This window comes from Saimiri boliviensis, chromosome 4 (genome assembly GCF_048565385.1).
Source record: "Saimiri boliviensis isolate mSaiBol1 chromosome 4, mSaiBol1.pri, whole genome shotgun sequence".
Classification (NCBI taxonomy): Eukaryota; Metazoa; Chordata; class Mammalia; order Primates; family Cebidae; genus Saimiri; species Saimiri boliviensis.
In genome coordinates this window covers 129,885,105-129,905,247 of record NC_133452.1, presented here as the reverse complement: position 1 = coordinate 129,905,247, position 20,143 = coordinate 129,885,105, and the positions used below count along the sequence as shown (strand labels likewise).

At 42.5% G+C, this 20,143-nt stretch overlaps 1 protein-coding gene across 4 annotated transcripts in view; it reads right to left on the bottom strand.

Moving 5' to 3' along the window:
- Positions 1 to 1,012: 1,012 nt before the first annotated feature.
- LOC101047560 (very long chain fatty acid elongase 5) overlaps positions 1,013 to 20,143 on the bottom strand; it is a 78,027-nt gene continuing 58,896 nt past the window's right edge. For 2 of the 4 annotated variants that reach the window (XM_039466530.2, XM_074398200.1), the window contains 5 exons: positions 9,841 to 9,918; positions 8,759 to 8,930; positions 6,566 to 6,690; positions 4,216 to 4,350; positions 2,738 to 2,891 (listed from right to left, as the gene is read on the bottom strand). In XM_039466530.2, coding sequence (XP_039322464.1) covers positions 2,748 to 2,891; positions 4,216 to 4,350; positions 6,566 to 6,690; positions 8,759 to 8,930; positions 9,841 to 9,918 — 654 coding nt within the window. In that variant the 3' untranslated portion in view covers positions 2,738 to 2,747. Of the gene's footprint in view, positions 2,892 to 4,215; positions 4,351 to 6,565; positions 6,691 to 8,758; positions 8,931 to 9,840; positions 9,919 to 20,143 lie in introns of all 4 variants that reach the window. The other 2 variants (XM_074398199.1, XM_074398201.1) reach the window with 2 other exon arrangements.

The window sequence follows — 20,143 nt, the reverse complement described above, 5'->3', positions numbered from 1 at the left end:
TAGAAAGCACCTTAAAGCCAAGACTGAGCTTGTACTGGGGACCATATGGTATGAAATAGAGGGAAGGAAGATGGACCATCCATTTCCTCCTTCCTGTTGTAGAAATGAGTGTACCTGTTTAGTGAAACAGAGTGGGATAGGCTGGGAAGGGCCACAACCTGGGACATAAAATGGTATTTGGCAAAGAAAATGATTGAGCTTTAGGTCAAAGAGGAGGGAACCTTATTACTCAACAGTAGAGGTCAGCAAACTATGGGCACAGGCCTTCTCTTTTGTAAATAAAGTGTTTTTTTTTTTTTTTTTTTTTTTTTTAAATAGATGGGGTCTCACTGTGTTGCCCAGGCTGGAGTGCAGTCACATGATCCTAACTCACCATAACCTCGAACTCATGGGTTCAAGCGATCTGTGGCTTCATCCTCCTGAGCAGCTGGGACTGCTGGTGTATACCACTATGCCCAGCTAATTTAAAAAAAATTTTTGTAGAGATGGGGTCTTGCTGTGTTGTCCAAGCTTGTATATACAGTCTGATTAGAACACAGACATGCCCATTCATTTACATATTATCTCTGGCTGTTTTTGCGCTCCACGATGACACAGTTAAGTGGCTGCAACAGAGACTGTATGTCCTGCAAAGCCTGAAACATTTTCCAACTGGTTCTTTCCAGAAAAAAAATTTTGCAGACCTATGATCTAGACATAGGAAAGTAATTCTAACATTCTTGGGGTAAATGGAGAGACTGGGGCCAATGGAAGGAAGGATAAAGGAGCACGTTTAGTGTTGGAACCTTTAGTGGGATTACCTGGAGGAGGTAGAGAGGACAGCATTAGAGTGGAAACCACCACTCCGTCCTATTATGCAGGGTCCCTCCTCATGAGAACTAAGCAATAATATGACCTTTCAAACTGAATTATTTACATCCATTTTTGTTAAGTTCCTAGAGGGTGAATTAAGTTGATTTTTCTCCGGTTCTTCAGAATTGGCAGCACAAAAAATGTAAAACGCAGGCACAGGTAATCAAAAATGTTTTAATGATTACTGTTTAGACATTTAACAATGTGGGTATATCCAGGTGAGCTAAGCACACTTTTGACAGCACACTATTGAATGTTATAATTTCTGTATTGAAATATGTAAAGACACCTGCAAATTAGTACCTAGGAATGAAGACATACATTTATAAATATACACATTCTAGGTTTGATAAGGTAAATGTAAACAGATGCCATGACTCCTTTTCAAACAGAAAACCCACAAGACTAAGAGAACCAGTAGATTCCCTATAATATGAATGTGCAAAATTAAAGCATGGTAAACTGATATTTACATAAATATCAAACCAACAATTAGTTTATACATTGTCAATGACCTTCTAAGATATGTCATGAGTGGTTCCACGAATATCTTTCTCCCAGTGGAGAAGGTATTCAGAGGCTAAATTCCAACACTTTAAAATGACACACATCATAGGCCTTATCTGTTTGACCACTGCCTCAAATGTGTGAGACATGATTCTATGATAAGCAGTCTATAATTTTAAACAATAGGTTCTAAACAAATCTTTAGATTCTAAGCAGAAAGAAATTACAAGTACTATTAGATATACATTAAACAAGTTACCCCTATCAAATTTCTCAATTCTCTTATGCTGTAGCTACGCTTGATTTTACCTTAAAAATTTTTAAAGTCCTTTTCCCCCCACTTTGTTAATTTTGGTAAACTAGGCACATTTTACAAGGAAGTCTGTGTCAAAACAGATTAACAGTACAGAAATCAATCCAAATTTAGACCCTGGCAACCAGTTCCCCATTGGTCATCTATGGGACTCTGTCAAACGGTAAAGACGCAATCATCTCTCTTGAAAAGTATATATCCTCTCTCGCACTGGTGGGAAAGCAAAATGGACTTTGTGTTTGCGGTATAAAAACACTTAGCACTTCAGAAATTAAAAATGGCCTACTCGCCCTACACCCTTCCTAAAATCTTGAGGACAAAGAATATATATTTAAGTTTCATCAAGACTGCTTTAGAGCCCCCCCCCCCTTTTTACATTATTAATAGTGGCAATCAAAATAAAAAAATAAGATCTGTTAAAAAGTTAAACTGACTGTTCCACTAGATTTGAGCCTGCTTGATTCAAAGCCAATAGTATAAAACTGAAGGTGCCGTGTCTGGTTTCACATCTAGAAGTCACTGGAAATTATATGTCACATTAGTTTCATAAATCATGGTCTTTGATTTTTTTCTAAACAGAGCTATTACAAATTAATACAAACTTGAAACATACCCTAATTTAAACCAATAAGCTTTGGGCCCTGCTTTTTAAACTTTAAGGCATGTGTGTTTCTCTACCATAACAACATTGTACAAATTTACATTTACAATCACATGCATGACCTACAGATAAAAAAAAAAGTTTGGATTACAGTGTTTTTAAATTGTGAATCACAATTCAGCACCTATCATGTTATAACTAATAAGGCAACAGCAGTGTTGTATACTACAATAATACTCCCTTTCCACAGTCTAGCGCAGGGGTCAATGAGAGCCCAGAAATGTTAGAAATCTTATCCCTACTTATATAATCTGTATACGTTTTCTAGGGGTTTTGAATTGATGAAAAAGGTCCTACATGAATCACACTATTGTAGGCCAGACTAGTTACAGCAGCTGTTAACGAGCATTGGGGCACAACTCATATTGTGCTTACAATCAGATGACGTGGTCTGGAGGGTTTCATCCTTTGTCTTCAATCCTTCCGCAGCTTCCTTGGCTTCACATTGTTTTCCAGGGGTGAAAAGCTGTTGGTGTGTCCGTTCACGGCAGCCACAGACCCATTCTGGTGGTCCTTCAGGTGGTCTTTCCTTCGGGAGGCCTCCTTCTTGTTGTAGGTCTAAAATGTGTAAGGACAGATGAGAGCCAAACGGCCAAGGACGGTTTTCTTTACAGGGAACTTTACTGGGAACTGCAACCCTAATACTAGGCCTAGTTTCCTTTTAAGATCAAATCTTATCAAGGAGAAAGTTCTGTAGTCAAGTATCCATGATTAAATTTTTTGTCACTGGTTTCATTCCTTTTTTTTTTTTTGAGGCTTAGCCTGAGGTAAGTTAACTGAATCATAGGCTGCAAAAGAAATGCCATTTAAAATGTCACGTAGAAAATTCAATTTACACTTATTCTGCTTTGCCTTTTAGTATTTGGATGACCGACGACAGGGGTTATGTGGCCAAATTGGTCTTTCTCACCTGGCAGTAGCTCTCTCAACACCCACATCCCTTGTTCATCTTCAAAATTTCCTCACTGCCTCAGTGACTATCTCAGCCTTCATGAACAAAGTACTGTGCTGCCGTAAGCAGTTAGAATAAATGTGATTTCAGCTTCATTGGGTCCTATCCTTTCACCTTCCTTGTACCTGGTGTATGTCCCACAGCGCAGCCATGAACTACGAAGCCCAGAAGTGTATGACCTCAACTTGAACTCAAGCCACACACAGGTGCCTGTGGGCACACAGGAGGAAAGGACAGATGTCTGAGCCTCAGGACTCGCAACCTCTGCCCTTGCTCCTGACCTCCGTGTTTTGCCCAGATGAGCAGGCCTTATGGCTACAAGGCACTGGCAACCATGGCAGGACCCATGTCACCCGAGCGTGACGCATGGCAGGACAATCAGCAGTGGTTGCAATGTGGTCAGGCTCCACTGGAGATGATCTGCCCTAAATGGGCCTTTCTGTGAGCAAGACCTACGTTACCAGATCATATGCTTAGGAATGAACTGAATCCTTACACCTGAGGACTGAGTGTTTAAGAAAGCTGGGACGAAAAAGCAGGTCTCAGTATCTGATGACTATGATAAAAATCTCCTCCGAAATTTCATTTAGCCATGACGTTCACGGTAGTGAACTGAGAGATTTCGGACTGAAATCACCTCTCATGTCTCTGCTGCAGGTCAGAGGGAAGCTGCACAGGGTTCTGCTGCACAGTTTTCCATTTCCCAGGGGAATCCCAGGACTTCCCCACCCAGGCTCTACAACAGGGCTCGAGAGTGTCTTCCAGTGAGCTGTGAGCCCCTAGAGGCAGGGGTTGCCTTGTCATAGTGACTCCATGAGAGGCCAGAGCCTGTCACCCAGCAAGGGCTCCACATGCCCATTAAGTGAACAGATGAGGGCCTTTGTTGGTAAAGGCCCCAGATACCGAGTGCCAGAGAAGAGTGAGATTTACCTGAATGTAGAAGTTTGTGAAGAGAGCAATCAGGGAAATCATGTATCCAATCTGGAAATACAACCAACCAAGAGGGAACGTGCATGGCCAGATGACCCCGCAGCTGGTCTGGATGATTGTCAGCACAAACTGAAGCTAGGGGAACAGAGGGGACACAGCTGAGTAGGGACAGTGCATGCAGGCGGCGCCACACAAGGCAGACTTTTTACCAGCATCATCTCAGTTTCTGAATCAACACTTAGTACCCTTTCTGCAGGTGCAGCAGTCAGTCACTTGATGAACACAACACATACACTTCTCCTAAACTCTAGGTGTGTTTGTCTTGTGTATATTCTTCCTCTGTCCTCCAAGTTACTTAAACTACCTTCTCCAAAATTCAAGGACACAATGTAGAGAGATGAAACTTTTTGTTTTGTTTTTATTTTTGGAGAAGAAGGAAGAGTGAGCGCGTATGTTTAAAGGGCACTGATAACATCACTGCAGGACGTGCCATCTGGCTGGACATTCTTTCAACTTCTTATTCATGTACCCTTCTGGTTTGGTGAAGGCTGATGAGTAGATTTAAACCCTTACTGGCAAACAATGTTAAGTGCATTGATTATTTTTGATGAGTAAAGCTTGAAATGCATGTGAACTGCTTAGGGAAAGGGTGGAAAAAAATGTTTTAAAAGGTCTGGACTCTGTGCACTGTATTTCTGGCAGCTCCAATGTTTCTATGTAGAGTTTTATTTTTTTTTTTTTAATTTTTGAGACAGGGTCTTGCTATGTTGCCCAGGGTGGCCTCGAACTCCTAGGTTCGAGATATCCTTCTAACTCAGCCTCTTGAGTAACTGGGACTCCAAGCCATAACCACTGTGCCTGGGTGTCTGCCTTCTCTTTTTTAAGGTTAGCACTGCAGGCTGAGGAGTAACTGGGAGTGCTGTTTAAAATAAATCCTGACGACCTGGGTAAGTTTAATCTTCCATCTAAAAGTACAGAGCCTAACAGGAGACCAAAAAAACAAACTTTGCCAGTTTGTTTTTTTAAATTCGGCTTCCACCAGACCCAAAACTGTGTGGTATAAATCAATTTCTGCATCGTTTCTCCGTAAGTATAACAAGGAGGTTAATCAACATTTTTCCTTTTTCACAGGTGGGTGAGAAAAAATTAACAAGGACTGTACAGCAGCTGGCAGAGAGGTGATAATGAAATGTCAAACACTTAAGTTGCTCGGAAGATTTTCTCAGACCTTTTTTTCAGATTGTTATTTTTAAATATTGGAAAATCATAATTGACTTGAAGGGATCTGAATCAGCTCGGTCTTTTTAGAAAAATGTGTACATAAGGCAAGGCAAGGGCAAAGGGTTTAAGGTCCACACCCCTCAGACAGCTAGCTTTGGCCTATTGTCTCAGTGTCATCTATAAAATAGGAACAATAATATAGGGTATTTTTGGTAGAGACAGGGTCTCTATGTTCCCTGGGCTGGTCTTAAACTCCTGGCCTCAAGCGATCCTTCTCCTGTCTCAACCTCCCAAAATGCTGCAATTGCAGGCGTGAACCACTGTGCCTGACCTGGGGACAATAATATAAAATCAGGCTACTGGAACAATCTATGTAAAATCATTTACTTAGTATGAGTGCCCAACATGTGCTAAACATGTGAGTGTTTAACCTGAGCAGTAGTAGTATTAATTAGTTCATAAAAGAATTCATGAGAGAAAGAGGTTACCTCTAATACACTGATAAATGGAGAAGGCTTAATAAAGGATGGTGGGAAGTATCAGGTGAAGTGGCCTGGCCCTGGCAGTAAACCAAGGCAGGGAGCTGTTAACTGGAGCAAACATGCCATCCTCACGAACAGGTGCTCCACTGCACGGGGGCTGGGGGGTCACCCATACCTGCCAGACAAGTATCCTTGCTGTCCAGTAATAGGCTACAGAGACCCTGGACTCAATACTACTCTACAGCTCCTTCTAAACCCCCCAGAGAACACATAATTTTCATTTTGGATTTTGGACTATAATTAGAAAACACACACACACACACGCACACACACACACACACACACACACAGAGACATGCTTATGTGCTTATGTGCACAAACTCAGAAGAGCTGAACCTGAAGTTGGCAAATTAGATTCTAGCCCTCTTTCTACAATTCAACTAGCTGTACATCCATGGTCACAGTTTCACTATCAAGTCAAAATAAGAAAATTCCCTATCTACCCACTTCAAGGAATTTAATTATATCGAATGAGAAAGGGTGGAGAAGAGGCAGATTCTTAGATATTATTACATAACAATAAAGCCAGGAAGAGGTCTGGATCCACCAGGAAGCAATTCCTGGGGGAAAGAGGCCAAGTCACTCACCAACTGCCCCTGAGTGATGTACTTCTTCCACCAGAGGTATGGGCGCATGGAAGGGACGGACGACAAACCATAGTACGAGTACATGAGGACGTGGATGAAGCTATTAAGTGTGGCACCAAAATAAGCTGCAGGGACAGAGGGATTTGGAAAGGAGAATGTTATCAGTGTTTTAAACAGAACGAGAGGTGGGTGGAAATCCAAGATTCTTTTTGAATCAGAAAAAGAGATGATTTCCAACAGGGCTGAAAAACACTGCAGCAGCAAGCACTGCATGGATGTGTAATGAGAATTCAATTTCCACTTGGGCAGGCAGCCACCAGGAGGCTCGGAGCCCAGGGGTCAGCTGTAGCTGCCAGTGGGGCATCTGACACGAAGCCACGACACCACCTGCACCACTCCGGCACCTACAGGCTTTGTGGCCAGATCTCCCCAACTCCCAGAGGCAGCTGCTTTTCTTTATGTGCACAACTGCCTCAGACATGCTCTCTGAAGGCTGGAGGAAGACAGCTGATGGGCAACATGCTCAAAAATGGCTGTTTCTATACATTTGCTGGCGTTTAGAGAGGTCTTTGAAGCCACCTTCTAATTATTCCCCAGGACTGCAGTGCTGAGGTCATACATTTTTATTAAAAACAAAGTCAAGAGTCTAGCTCCTTAGAGATAAAAGAGCCATCTTATCACATCATTTTCAATATCTAGTAGGACCACTAATTCTTTTTTCAGACCCTGTCCTCCTCGACAGTCAACAACCAATCAAAGCTACCTTGCTTTTCCCTGTGCAGCTGGAAGTGTACAAGCCTGGTGTTAGGGAAGTTTCTACTCCTGGCTATGACAGGAGCTGGCTGTGTGATTTTGGACACATCACATCCACTCCCTGGTTCAGTTTCTCATGGGCCAAGTGGAGCTAATTAAATCTGTCCTCCTAAAAGTTCTCTAAAAATTTAACGCACTCTTCAAATGCAGGGAGGGGCTGTTTCTATTAGAAAGTTATGTCAGTTGATCCACCATCATCCGCTGTGACAGTGGGAGGAAGAGGAAGCATAAAGACCCAGCTCTTCCCACCTTTCTGTGGTTTCAGTTTCCTCCCAAGCCCAAAGGATCTGTATTTAGAAAGTTTTTTTTTTTCCTAGTTCTAGAATTCCATGACGTTGTGAATCTTGGTCAGCGCAGGTAATCAAGGGCAGTGCTATCCTAGAGAAAAAATATCCACAAATAGGCTCATAGGTTCTCAGTTAAATTCTTCAGTGTTGAGATGACAGGATTTTTGATTGAGACATTTGCTAAAATTCCCAGACTAAATCTGAAGGTGGCGATCTCTGAAAATTTTAAGAAACTTTAGACTACAAGCTTTCCAAAAACCAGGTACAGCCTTAGAGAATTTATATCAAGTTTTGGTGCTTGTTACAGAAGACACCCAGATCACCATGCTTCAGGAATATGAGGGTTGTGAGAACATGTGGAGACTTCTTAACGCATGACAGCTAAAGCTGTATTTCAAAATGAGCCTTGCTCCCTGGTACTCAAGCAACAGTGTGATCCTATTTTCCTTGCCTGCCCCTGTCAAACACTTCCACACTGTAGAGAAGGATCAGAAAGAATATGGAACAGTTGTCCTCCAAGACAGAGAACATTGTGCCTATTCTTTTTTTTTGAGACAGTCTCACTCTGTCACCCAGGCTGGAGACCACGCCCATATGAGGTTATGGGCGTGGTCTCAGCTCACTGCAACCTCTGCCTCCCAGGTTCAAGTGATTCTCTTGCCACAGCCTCCTGAATAGCTGTGATCACAGGAGCCTGATGCCACGCAGGGCTAATTTTTTTGTATTTTTGGTAGAGATGGGGTTCCACCATATTGGCCAGGCTAGTCTTGGAACTCCTGACCTCGTGATCCACCTGCCTCGGCCTCCCAAGGTGCTGGGATTACAGGTGTGAGCCACCACGTGCAGCCTGTATCTACTACTATGTCCCCAGTGGCATCTACCTCATCTTGCCCAATCAGCACAGAAAAGTTTACTTAACCAAAAAAAAACAGTTTTGTGTGCGTAGGCACATAAACCATCATTAAAAGCAACTTGAACACAAAGCTGAAAGCCTGACCTAGATATTTAGAGAAACAGCACCTTTTCTGAAAGCCTTCATTTCAACTCTTTCCTGCTCACACCTATTCCCCAAGTCCCTGTGTCTCATACTTACAGTGGCCACAGGGGACCCAGTTCATCACAAACCACCAGATGTTCAGCATCGAGGCATGGTGGTAGACATGCAGGACTGTGATCTGGTGGTTGTTCTTGCGCAGGATGAAGAAGAAGGTGTCCATAAACTCTATGAGTTTGGAGAAGTAGTACCACCAGAGGACACGGATAATCTAAGAGGAAAGGGTCAAAGATTTAAGGCTTATCCTCATGGCTTCTGTGGAATATTGCCGCTGACATGTTTCACTAACATCCAAAAATCTGATGTCACCTCGGAGAAACCCGAGTGGCCCAACGGCTCTTAATGTCCTTGAGTGGCTGGACCTCTGGTCAGTCTCCAAGTATCTTTAATCAAAGAACATGATTGGGTTGGGACAGCAGGAGGGGTTTGAAATGACTTCAGGGAATATTTTAAAAAGGTCCCTGACACACTTCAAGACTAACAAAAACAGGAGGCTCAAGGTTCAAAACCTTGAAGTCTGTCTATTCCCTCTGGAAGCAGCCTGCAGAGCCATTAGCAGAGAAAAAACATCCGAAAAACGCTTTTGATTTCAGGGGCTGGCGTGGGGCAGCTGATCTGATATGAGACACAGAAGAAAAGGAATCAGAACCTTCAGGGTCAGGTCTCTGCCCAATTAAACATGTCAAACAGGTGCTCTAAAGAGATGACTGCCCATGCTGAGCTGCGACTATCAGCCTCTGATTTAAAAGAAACCTCATGAGTGGAAGTCAGGTTTTATTTTTAACACCACTACTCGGAAAAAAAAGTACTTAGATGAACCATTTAAAAAATTTAAGACACTGCTCTTATGATTCTGTTTGTTTAAATATACTGACAAATGCATGTGATTTTTCCTGCCAACAGTTAACATGAGTTATTTTTACAGAGAGGGATGCTTTAGTTTTTATTTTATACCTTTCATGTTCAAATATTCATACCATGTGTATATACTGCTTTTTTTATTCTTTTAAAAAAGTCAACAGGGACTGCCTGGGCAGTGAGGTTATGGGCCATTTTGTATTTTATACAATTCCTTTATTTAAAAAACCCAACACATAAAGTTTCTGAAAAAGAGACAGTACCTTCATATCTGATTCTCCTGCGGTGCGTGTGCCCTGACAGAAGAAGTTGTATTTGCCTTCCCATACGCCTGTTACTAACTAAAAAAGAAGAAAAAGCCAGTCACCAACAGCGTCAGAGCCATGTAAAGTCCTGATTGAACTTTATTAGTTGCAGAATCTGTGAAAATTTACCTTGGGCTGTGCTGAGCCAAGTTTGCTCTGAGAGAAAACAACTGTAGGGAAGTATAAACAAAAGGAATGCTTTAAGGACTTTAGCCTCAATTTCCTAAGGGGTGGGCTTGAAAGGCACTCCACGGCTGCTGCCCTCAGAGACCCTCCTTTACCATGCTGCCTCTCTGCAAGAACCCTCAGCCTTTCACCTCCTTGGTCCTAGTACATGTGCTCAGACCAATCCAATTACAGGCGACTTGCTCTGCCTCGCAGAGGCCTCTGGCCGCTTTCCCTAAGCCACTGTTCCTCAAACTTGAGTGTGCAGCATCAGAATTACCTGAGGGTGAGTTCATCATTTTCTGTTGTGGTACAATCATCTGGATCCATGAATTAGGCTTCACAGACTGAACAAATTGTGTCCATGCCTCAGAATCACTTGCAGCACAGTAGGCACTGTGCTATCACAGAGAGGATCCCAGAATTGGGGTGCAGGCTCTACACTACAGCCTGGCAGTTACCACTGGCCCACCCCCGTCAATGGGCCAGAGATAACTGCAGGGCTGTGATGTAGAGCCTGCACCCCAATTCTTGTGTTCCCTGTCCTTAAACACAAGAGTTTAGCTTGGCGAGCAACAGAGATTCTTCCCAGGGAACAAGAGGCGATTACGAGGATCTGAAGACACCATGTAAGATTTCCACCCAGTATGACCCCAGAAATAAATGCCCAAAATGGGTGCAGCCGCTGCACTCACACTGGGTATCCTGCTTTCTATCTGATTTTTCTTTGGTTATCTTTCTTCTTGTCATTTTGCTTCTGCTCTGTCACCTCTACACATAAAAAAGCACTGAGAGTTAACAGGTTTTTCATGGCTAAAGAAGAGCACAAGGATTTAGCATGGGGGAAGCTCAGTTCATGACGAAGAGCCATGGATTAGGAGGAAGGCTTGAGTGCCGGCCCAACACCTGGGGCCAGTCGGCTAATTCCCGTGGGCTGTCGTGTTTACTGTAAAAGGATGAGGTTGAACTAAATTATCTCTAAAGGGTTTGTTCCAATCTTCTGTAACTTCATGTTAACATTTTAAAGAGATCAGTACCCAGGTGGTAATTGGTTAGAAGATATATTAACTTTTTAGTCTTATGCCACTCTCTAAAGTCACGGTCAGTCGAGCAGGATCCATGCAGGCTGATGAGAAGTTCTAAGAAGCAACACACAAAGCCTGAATCCAAAGTGGAGTGGAGGTGGAGGGGAGGAAGCTGGCAGGTGCTCTTGACACCTGGGGTCACGAGGAAAGGGTCAGCTTAGCGCAAGGCACTCTTCGCTGTCCTTCTTTCCACCCCAGGAGGAAACTAAGGAACTACCTCCTGTGGCTTGAGGGTATAGAAAGGGAACTGGTGCTTCTTGATGAAATATTCACAGGACGGCCGTGAATGAGAAAAATAAGGACAATGCAGTAAGGTTTGCATGAAGATAAATTCGTGCAATGTAAAAGATACTCTTTTTTAAAACAGCAGCTTTTCTTAGCAAAATTAAAAATCTACTAACATATGACTGTCTTCATCAGAGGTATTTTTGGAAATTTTACCATTTTATGAATCTTAAATCTGGAACCTACCATCGCTGTTTTTTCCAGCGACTATTTTGGTTGATGGTGTCCTGAGACATCCTGAGTTGGTTTTGCTTTTGTCAGTTTTAAAATAGGATGGTGTGTGCGCACGCGTGGAGGTGTGGATGACTGCATTCATGAATGTTTACCTTGGCAGGGGTGGGGAAAATCAAGGGAGCTCTCTGGAGAAGAAGAGGGCAAATCCTCTCTTGTAACTGTACAGGTGCCTCAATCTCAAGGATGAGTACGAACTGAAAGGGTCTTGTTAACTCAGCAGAAGGGACTCTTGGACACATGCTTCCTTTCTTTTTAAGAAGGAATCCAGGTGGGATTGCCTTGACTCTTTAAACCAGTTAATCTAAAATTCCATTTGCCTCTCCACTCCATAAATGGGGAAGGGGAAACCATGTATAAAACACCTGCTGTCTTTAGAGGCTAAGGAACTCAAACCCGGTTGTTGGGTGGTGAGCTTTTTTCACTCCTGAAGCATAAACCAGATACACACACAAGAAGCTGCTCACTCGGTGCCACTCCACTTGACCTAAGCCTACCATTCCTCTGCCACCTGTTGAGGTTCCGTAGGAGCTCCCCTCGTCATGCTTCAATGCAACACTCCCTCCATTGCTACTGCCACCTAACACTTCTACTGGGGCCGCTGTGCCCCTCAAATCACTGAATTACATGTTTCCATATTTAAAATCCTCTAGTGATTCATCATTGCCGTTGGAATAAAACCCTGAATCCTAGGTGCAGTGTCCAGGTATTTAGTCTTCCATAATGTTCTCCCAAGTTTATCTTCCACTCCTCCCCTACCTACAGGCAAACTGGACCTCTTCCTATTCTCCAAACGTGCCCTTCCTTAACCACTACACAGTGGCCAAGGGGAAAGAGCATGGGTTTGAGTATTAAACCCCCCCATTAAACCCTAGCTTTCTCACGTTTTGCTAGGTGACCTTGGGTAACATTCCGAAATTTTAAACTTCAGTTTCCTCAGTCCTCAAATGGGATAAACATAGGCTCACCCAGTGAAGTACATAATGCCTGTCTCACCCAATGTGGTACATAGGATTAAACATAAGTGTTGGTAGTGACCAACTTTTCAACTAGAATGCTCTCTGCACCCATGTACCCCATCTCCAGCACTCAAAATCCTATCTATTCTTCAAAGTTCAGTTAAAATTCTATTTTCTTCATGATTACTCCCTTGAGCAATAGAGCCTGAGGTCTATTCCCCTTCCTCTACCCTCACCTCTCTGGGACCTGTAGCTGTTTGCTCACATGCTTCCTTTGTTAACGGGCCTGTCTTGTGCCCTTCTGTAAGATTTCGAAAGGTGGTGACTGTAGCTCATGCATCCGCATCAACATATTCCAGCACAGAGATTAATGCACCAGAGATGTCAAATACTTGCTAACTAATGACAAAGAGTTCAAGACTGCCATTTCTTTCCCCTAAATCTAGGCCTAATGTTTCATGTACAGCAACAAAAGAGAGCTTCATTTCATTTCTGCTTTGCAAATGGAAAAATTAAAATACCAGAAAGTATTTTAAATTAGGCTTGACTTTGTGATGATATTCATCTGAACCCTGTTCACAAGATGAAAACTCTTCATCATCAATTTCATAATGGGAACATGGAAATTCTCAAATCTCCCTGGCTTCAGAGAGGATAGAATAATTTAACAAATCAAGACCAAGGACCTGAGTTGAAGGTCCACCTTAGATCCTCATCAAACCTCCATAGAATGGGTTAGCAGTAGAGGGCTCTGCTCCCTCCACTCCCCCTCAGATAGCAATGTGTCCATGGGTAGTGAACTCCAAAGGCACTCAAAGCAAAGGACTGACCCCTCCTCTAGCCCCACTAGGAGCACATCACAGAGGACAATCCTCTAGTCAAAGTCATGTTAGCCAGCTTTCCCTTAGGGGCTCAGGCCTGACTTCTTTCCAAGAGCTGTTTTGGTCTATTTCCCAGAAATTCTTCAAGTTGCATGTAAGTAGACATACAGGGTGACAGGACTCAGCAGGCTGAAGAAAGTGAAGTACTGAAAATAAGGGCAGGTGTCTGTCTACCTTGGACTTCTGACAATCAGCTCGAAGGAGGGCAGGATTATACTACAACGAGAAAGCAGGCCATCACAAACACCTGTGCAATTTTCCATACCATTGCCAACTCCGAGAAATACCCAGGGGCATTATTTCCATGGCTTTTTCAAGGAATTGAGATACAAGCGGTACCACTGCAAAGCTTTATGTGCTTCCTCCACCCTTGGAGTAAAGCAAACCTTAATTAGGCCAAGAGCATGTGAAGAGCTATAATTAAAAGCTAGCTACAAGCTTTCTTTCCTCCATATGATATAAAGTTAATAACCCCTAATGGTTACACGCACCTTTTCAATGAAAGCAAAAAAATTAGGTGAGTACCACACCTGGTTCTGGATGATGTAATTCACGGAGTCAGTCTTTTTTCTTTGAGACGGTGTCTGGCTGTGTTGCCGGGCTGGTATGCAGTGGCACAATCTCAGCTCACTGCAACCTCTACCTCCTGGGCTCAAGCCATCCTTCCACCTAAGTAGCTGGGACTACAGGTGTACGCTGTCACCCCCAGCTAATTTTTGTATTTTTTTGTAGAGATGGGGTTTCAGCATGTTATGCAGGCTGGTCTTAAACCCCTGAGCTGAAGGGATCTGCTCGCCTTGGCCACCCAAAGTGCTGGGATTTCAGGCGTGAGCCCCTGCACCCAGCCGGCAGTGAATCATTTTTAATGCGGAGTTGACTTTTCCCATCTAATAACACATTTAACCACAAACGATTTGTAACCTTTAACATGATAACCATTTCCATGGCACTTTCTGGAATGCTACTGAAACAGGAAACAAGGTCACTTGAAACACTTAAAGAAAAAATAGGGAAACATCACCTTGGGTGGCCCTTATCAGCGATTAACATCAGCATCCCAAGATCTCAGAGCAACAAGATAACCCCTTTTCAAAGAAGGCTGGCTGCTTTGAGTGATAAGAGCTGCAAACAGAGACAATTTGCCTTCCTTCTTTCCTATTTGAATACCCCTTATTTCCTTTTCTTGCCTGATTGCTCTGGCTAGAACTTCCAATACTATATTGAATAGGAGTGGTGAGAGAGGGCATCATTGTCTAGTGCCAGATTTCAAAGGGAATGCTTCCAGTTTTTGCCCATTCAGTATGATATTGGCTGTTGGTTTGTCGTAAATAGCTTTTATTATTTTGAGATACGTTCCATCAATGCCTAGTTTATTAAGGGTTTCTAGCATAAAGGGCTGTTGAATTCTGTCAAAGGTCTTCTCTGCATCAATTGAGATAATCATGTGGTTTTTGTCTTTGGTTCTGTTTGTGTGGTGGATTACATTTATAAACTTGCGTATGCTGAACCAGCCTTGCATCCCTGGGATGAAGCCTACTTGATCATGGTGGATAAGCTTTTTGATGTGCTGTTGCAATTGGCTTGCCAGTATTTTACTGAAGATTTTTGTATCTAGGTTCATGGATACTGGCCTGAAGTTTTCTTTTCTTGTTGAGTCTCTGCCGGGTTTTGGTATCAGGATGATGTTGGTCTCATCAAATGATTTGGGGAGGATTCCCTCTTTTTGAATTGTTTGGAACAGTTTCAGAGGAATGGTACCAGCTCCTCTTTGTACATCTGGTAGAATTCGGAGGTGAACCTGTCTGGACCTGGGCTTTTTTTGGGTGGTAGGCTCTTAATTGCTGCCTCAACTTCAGACATTGTTATTGGTCTATTCAGGGTTTTGGCTTCTTCCTGGTTTAGGCTTGGGAGGTTGCAAGTGTCCAGGAATTTATTCATATCTTCCAGGTTTACTAGTTTATGTGCATAGAGATGTTTGCAATAATCTCTGATGATGGTTTATATTTCTGTGGAATCACTGGTCATTAGAGAAATGCAAATCAAACCTACATTGAGATACCACCTCACGCCAGTTAGAATGGTGATCATTAAAAAAATCTGGAGACAACAGATGCTGGAGAGGATGTGGAGCAATAGGAACACTTTTACACTGTTGGTGGGAGTGTAAATGAGTTCAACCATTGTGGAAGATAGTGTGGCTATTCCTCAAGGACCTAGAAACAGAAATTCCATTTGACCCAGCAATCCCATTACTGGGTATATATCCAAAGGATTATAAATCGTTCTACTGTTAAGGACACATGCACACAAATGTTCACTGCAGCACTGTTTACAATAGCAAAGACTAGGAACCAACCCAAATGCCCACTGATGATAGACTGGACAGGGAAAATGTGGCACATATACACCATGGAATAACTATGCAGCCATAAAAAACGATGAGTTTGTGTCCTTTGTAGGGACATGGATGAACCTGGAAACCATCATTCTCAGCAAACTGACACAAGAACAGAAAATCAAACACCGCATGTTCTCACTCATCAGTGGGTGTTGAACAATGAGAAAACGTGGACACAGGGAGGGGAGCATCACACACTGGAGTCTGTAGTGGGGAATAAGGGAGGGACAGCAGGGGGTAGGGAGTTGGGGAGAGATAGCAGGGGGAAAAATGCCAGATACAGGTGATGGGGAGGAAGGGAGCACGTCACACTGCCATGTGTGTACCTATGCAATAATCTTGCATGTTCTTCACATGTACCCCAAAACCTAAAATGCAATAAAAAAAATTGGAAAAAAAAAAAAAGCTTGATGAGCTGTATGCATACTACCCCCTAAGCAGAAAAGGTTATGGAAAATAGACCATCCATACTCAAGTTCAACTACATCACAGGACCTAAGGTGCTTTTCTAGGCAGCATCTCCAAGAATACATAGGGTTAACCTTTTTCATAGCTTTGATTGTTTCTGTGTGAGTCCTCAAGTGTGTATGTCTTAGATCTGATACAAGCTTATATTTTTAATGAAAAAACAGAGACTGAGAAGTACAGCCCAGGTCACACAGCTTCTTGGTACCATTGGAATTAGCACAAAGGAATCCTGACTCTCAGTCCAAACGCACCTCAAGCTTTGCCCTTCTTCATCTGTTTCTGAATCCTTAGTAAGAGCACAGTAGGGATACTCTGTCCATGAAGAATTCTGTGGATAAGTAGACCTTTAGCTGCATGTTTTTCTTCCACAGATGTTTTGTTTAAAATTAACCATGAGCTACTCAAAACTGAAAGTATCTACTTCCTCTAGGGTCTGGTTGGTCAATCTTGGCAGTGCCATTAGGGAGTGCCAGGTCAAAGCATGTGGTTTTTAAATTTCAAAGCTTTCCTGTCGAGAGCATAAGGATGCCCATTAAGATAATTTCACACCCATGATCTCCAAAGGTTTTTTTCTTCTCTTTGTGACCAGAAACACCCTTGGGTTTCAGCTGAATGTAATACTCTTGGCTAAGTCAAAAGGACAGGTTCTGTACCCTTTAGAAGTCTTTAGAACAAAGCACAAAGAAACAGCCTGTCCTCAGCCCAACCTGAAACAGGGATGTCTGGCATTTCCCCTGAACACTGAAGCCCTGCCCTCTTATGCTGGCAGTTCTTCTCCCTGTTCAGGCCTCCCAGAACTTGCCTTCTGTAGAAAGGGGAAGGAAAGAGTGCAATAAGCATTAGATGAATTAGCCCAATACGTGGCATACAGTAGGCACCATCTGTCTTTGCTATGATCTTAGGCAAATGTTAAGTATTTCTGCTTCCAACTAGGGCTAAGGTGGCGCTCGATGTCCCAGCCAAAGTACACTTTGTATCATTTAAAGGAAGGTCTCCAGCCTACCCACTGACTCCTGCTTTGCAAAGTTAACCCCTTGAGTTGAGGATCTGTAGATGTGCTCTTAGCTATACCAGCTGCAGAGCCAATCTCTCCAGGGGTTGCAAGTCCAGTTTAGAGGAGTGAAGCCTGGCTCTGGACCAGCCCCAAGGCTTCCTCTCTGTAGAAAGCATTCCCTTCCCCTCCCCTGAGTGTGGGTGAGGAATGAAGGAGGTGTGGGCTGCATCCTTCTCTCCATTCTCCCTACCATGAGGCATTCTCTCAGGACAGTGTCAGATATACTAGGGACAACTAACTGTTTACTTTTGGGTCCTGAGAAAAGTTACTTTCTCAGCAACAAATTTTAGTTGTAAGGAAACTAAGAGTGAAAAGTATTTTAGGCAATGATCAGACGTTTCTTGTAAGTACTAGTTTCACCAGATGTTTCAACTACTCTATGCCTCTGCTACATGGGAAAAAGAACAGCAAAAAGCTTTTTCAAAGTATTTTGGTAAACAAAATAATTTTTCAAATAAAATTCAATAATCAACTGTCAGGTTGCTTAAGTGTTTTTCCAAAATCTATTTTCCCACAATAACATTATCTATTTTAGGAAAGCCTGAAGGGAAAGAAAAACAATGAGACAGTTTAGAATATTATGTTTCCAAAGCAACTGCTCTGTGGTTCCATCAGATGGCCTTCAAAGCCAGAGCCCTGGGAAGATGCTTTCACAGCCCACAATTATAGAGGTTAGAAAGTACCAACAAGCATCCAGTCACTAAATGCTCAACCTCTTTCATCTTTCCAATAAAAAACCATCACAAATGTCCAAAAGAAATTCAAAGGAAACAAAATGACTTCTGGTTCTAGCAATGCAGCAAACTGAACAAAAGCAGAACCAACTTTGTCACTATAAACACAGATAGAAATGTAGTATAAAACGCAGCAGAAACCCCAATACTACCTATAACATGAGGTCCCCCCAACAAACTCTTCTTTAGAAAAGAGGATGTCAGCTTAACTTCAACTTCTACCAAAATTTTTCTTTATGTGGAGAAGGCATGTGTACCTGAGATGACTCCAACAATACTAGTTTGGGATGCTTACACAGAACACTAAGCAAATCTTTACTTCCGTTTCAGGAGGTAAAGAGATTTAACGCAGACAACAATTATCCCAGAGGCATGACCTCACAGATGACATCTGTAAGCAAACTTTCAATAGAATACTTAAACAGCAACACAGCAAATGGTCAAATTTGGAGATCACTGTCACCTAATCTGCATCATGGGGGAGGGGGCAATACTTCCATGTTATGGAATAAAAAAAGAGCAAGCAGTGAACTTTCAAAAGTAAAAGATACACAGCCATTTAAACTAAAAACAAAATAGATGGATGAAACAGATTAGAAACAAATGAAGGAAGTAGGAATGACTGCAAATTTTCAAAGTACCTAAAAAGAAAAAAGATTACCTACAAATGAACAAAAGTGGGACCATAGCAGACTTCTCTGGAATAAATCTTCAAAGTGCTGAGGAAAATAACTATTAATCTAGAATTCTATGCCTTGATAAATATTATTTAAATGTAAAGTCAAATAGCATGACACTCAGACTAAGAGACTGCCCTTCATAGAAAGAACTACTTAGGAGGCTGGGTGCATGGCGCACACCTGCAATCCCAGCACTTTGGGAGACTGAGTCGGGTGAATCACAAGGTCAGGAGATCAAGACCAGCCTGGCTACAATGCTGAAAACCCATCTCTACTAAAAATATAAAAAAATTAGCTGGGCGTGGTGGCAGGTGCCTGTAGTCCCAGCTACTTGGGAGGCTGAGGCACGAGAATCGCCTGAATTCAGGAGGTGTAGGCTGCAGTGAGCCGAGATCACACCACTGCACTCCAGCCTGGGTGACAGAGCAAGAACTCCAACTCAAAAAAAAGTAAAATCTTTTCAGGCATGCATGTACAAGATTGTGTACACATACACACACACCTCACAGGCAGGAGGAAGAAGAAGAAGAAGAAGAAGAAGAAAAAGAAGAAGAGGAAGAAGAAGAAGAAAGAAGAAGAACTACTTAAAAAAAAAAAAATTGAACCAAAAAAGAACAAACCTTTTCATTCTAGCCTAAGCCAATGAGTGTTGGTGGGGCAGGGGTTGGTTGGTTGCTAAGGGGCGTGTATCATCAAAGTACTTTGAAAGGAATGCATCTTAGTCCTTGGGAACAATGGGATGGCCAAAAAGGCTGGGAAAAAAAAATCACTCCATTGGTACTTTTCTAACAGCATATGTTCACTTTGTGTTACTGTGTCACACGTTTGTAATTCTCACAATTACAAAATATTTTTCAAAATATTTCAACATTTTTCACTATTATTATACCTGTTATGGTGATCTGTGATTGTTGAACTTTGATGTTACTATTGTAATTGTTTTGAAGTGCCATGAACCGCACCTATACAAGACAGCAAACTCAGTAATTTGTGTGTGTTTTAGCTGCTCCATAGACTCGCTGTTCCCCGCAACTATCTCCTTCTTCTCTTGGCCTCCTTATTCCCTGCGATACAACAATATTGAAATTGGGTTAATAATCCTACAATGGCCTCTAAGTGTTGAAGTGAAAGGGAAAGTAGAATGTGTCTCACTTTATATCAAAAGCTAGAAATAATTACACTTAGTGAGGAAGGCAGGTGGAAAGCTGAGCTAGGATGAAAGCTGGGCCTCTTTGTATCAGGTTAGCCACGTTGTGAATGCAAAGGAAAAGTTATTGAAGGACATTAAAGTGCTGTTCCAATGAACACAAAAATGATCAGA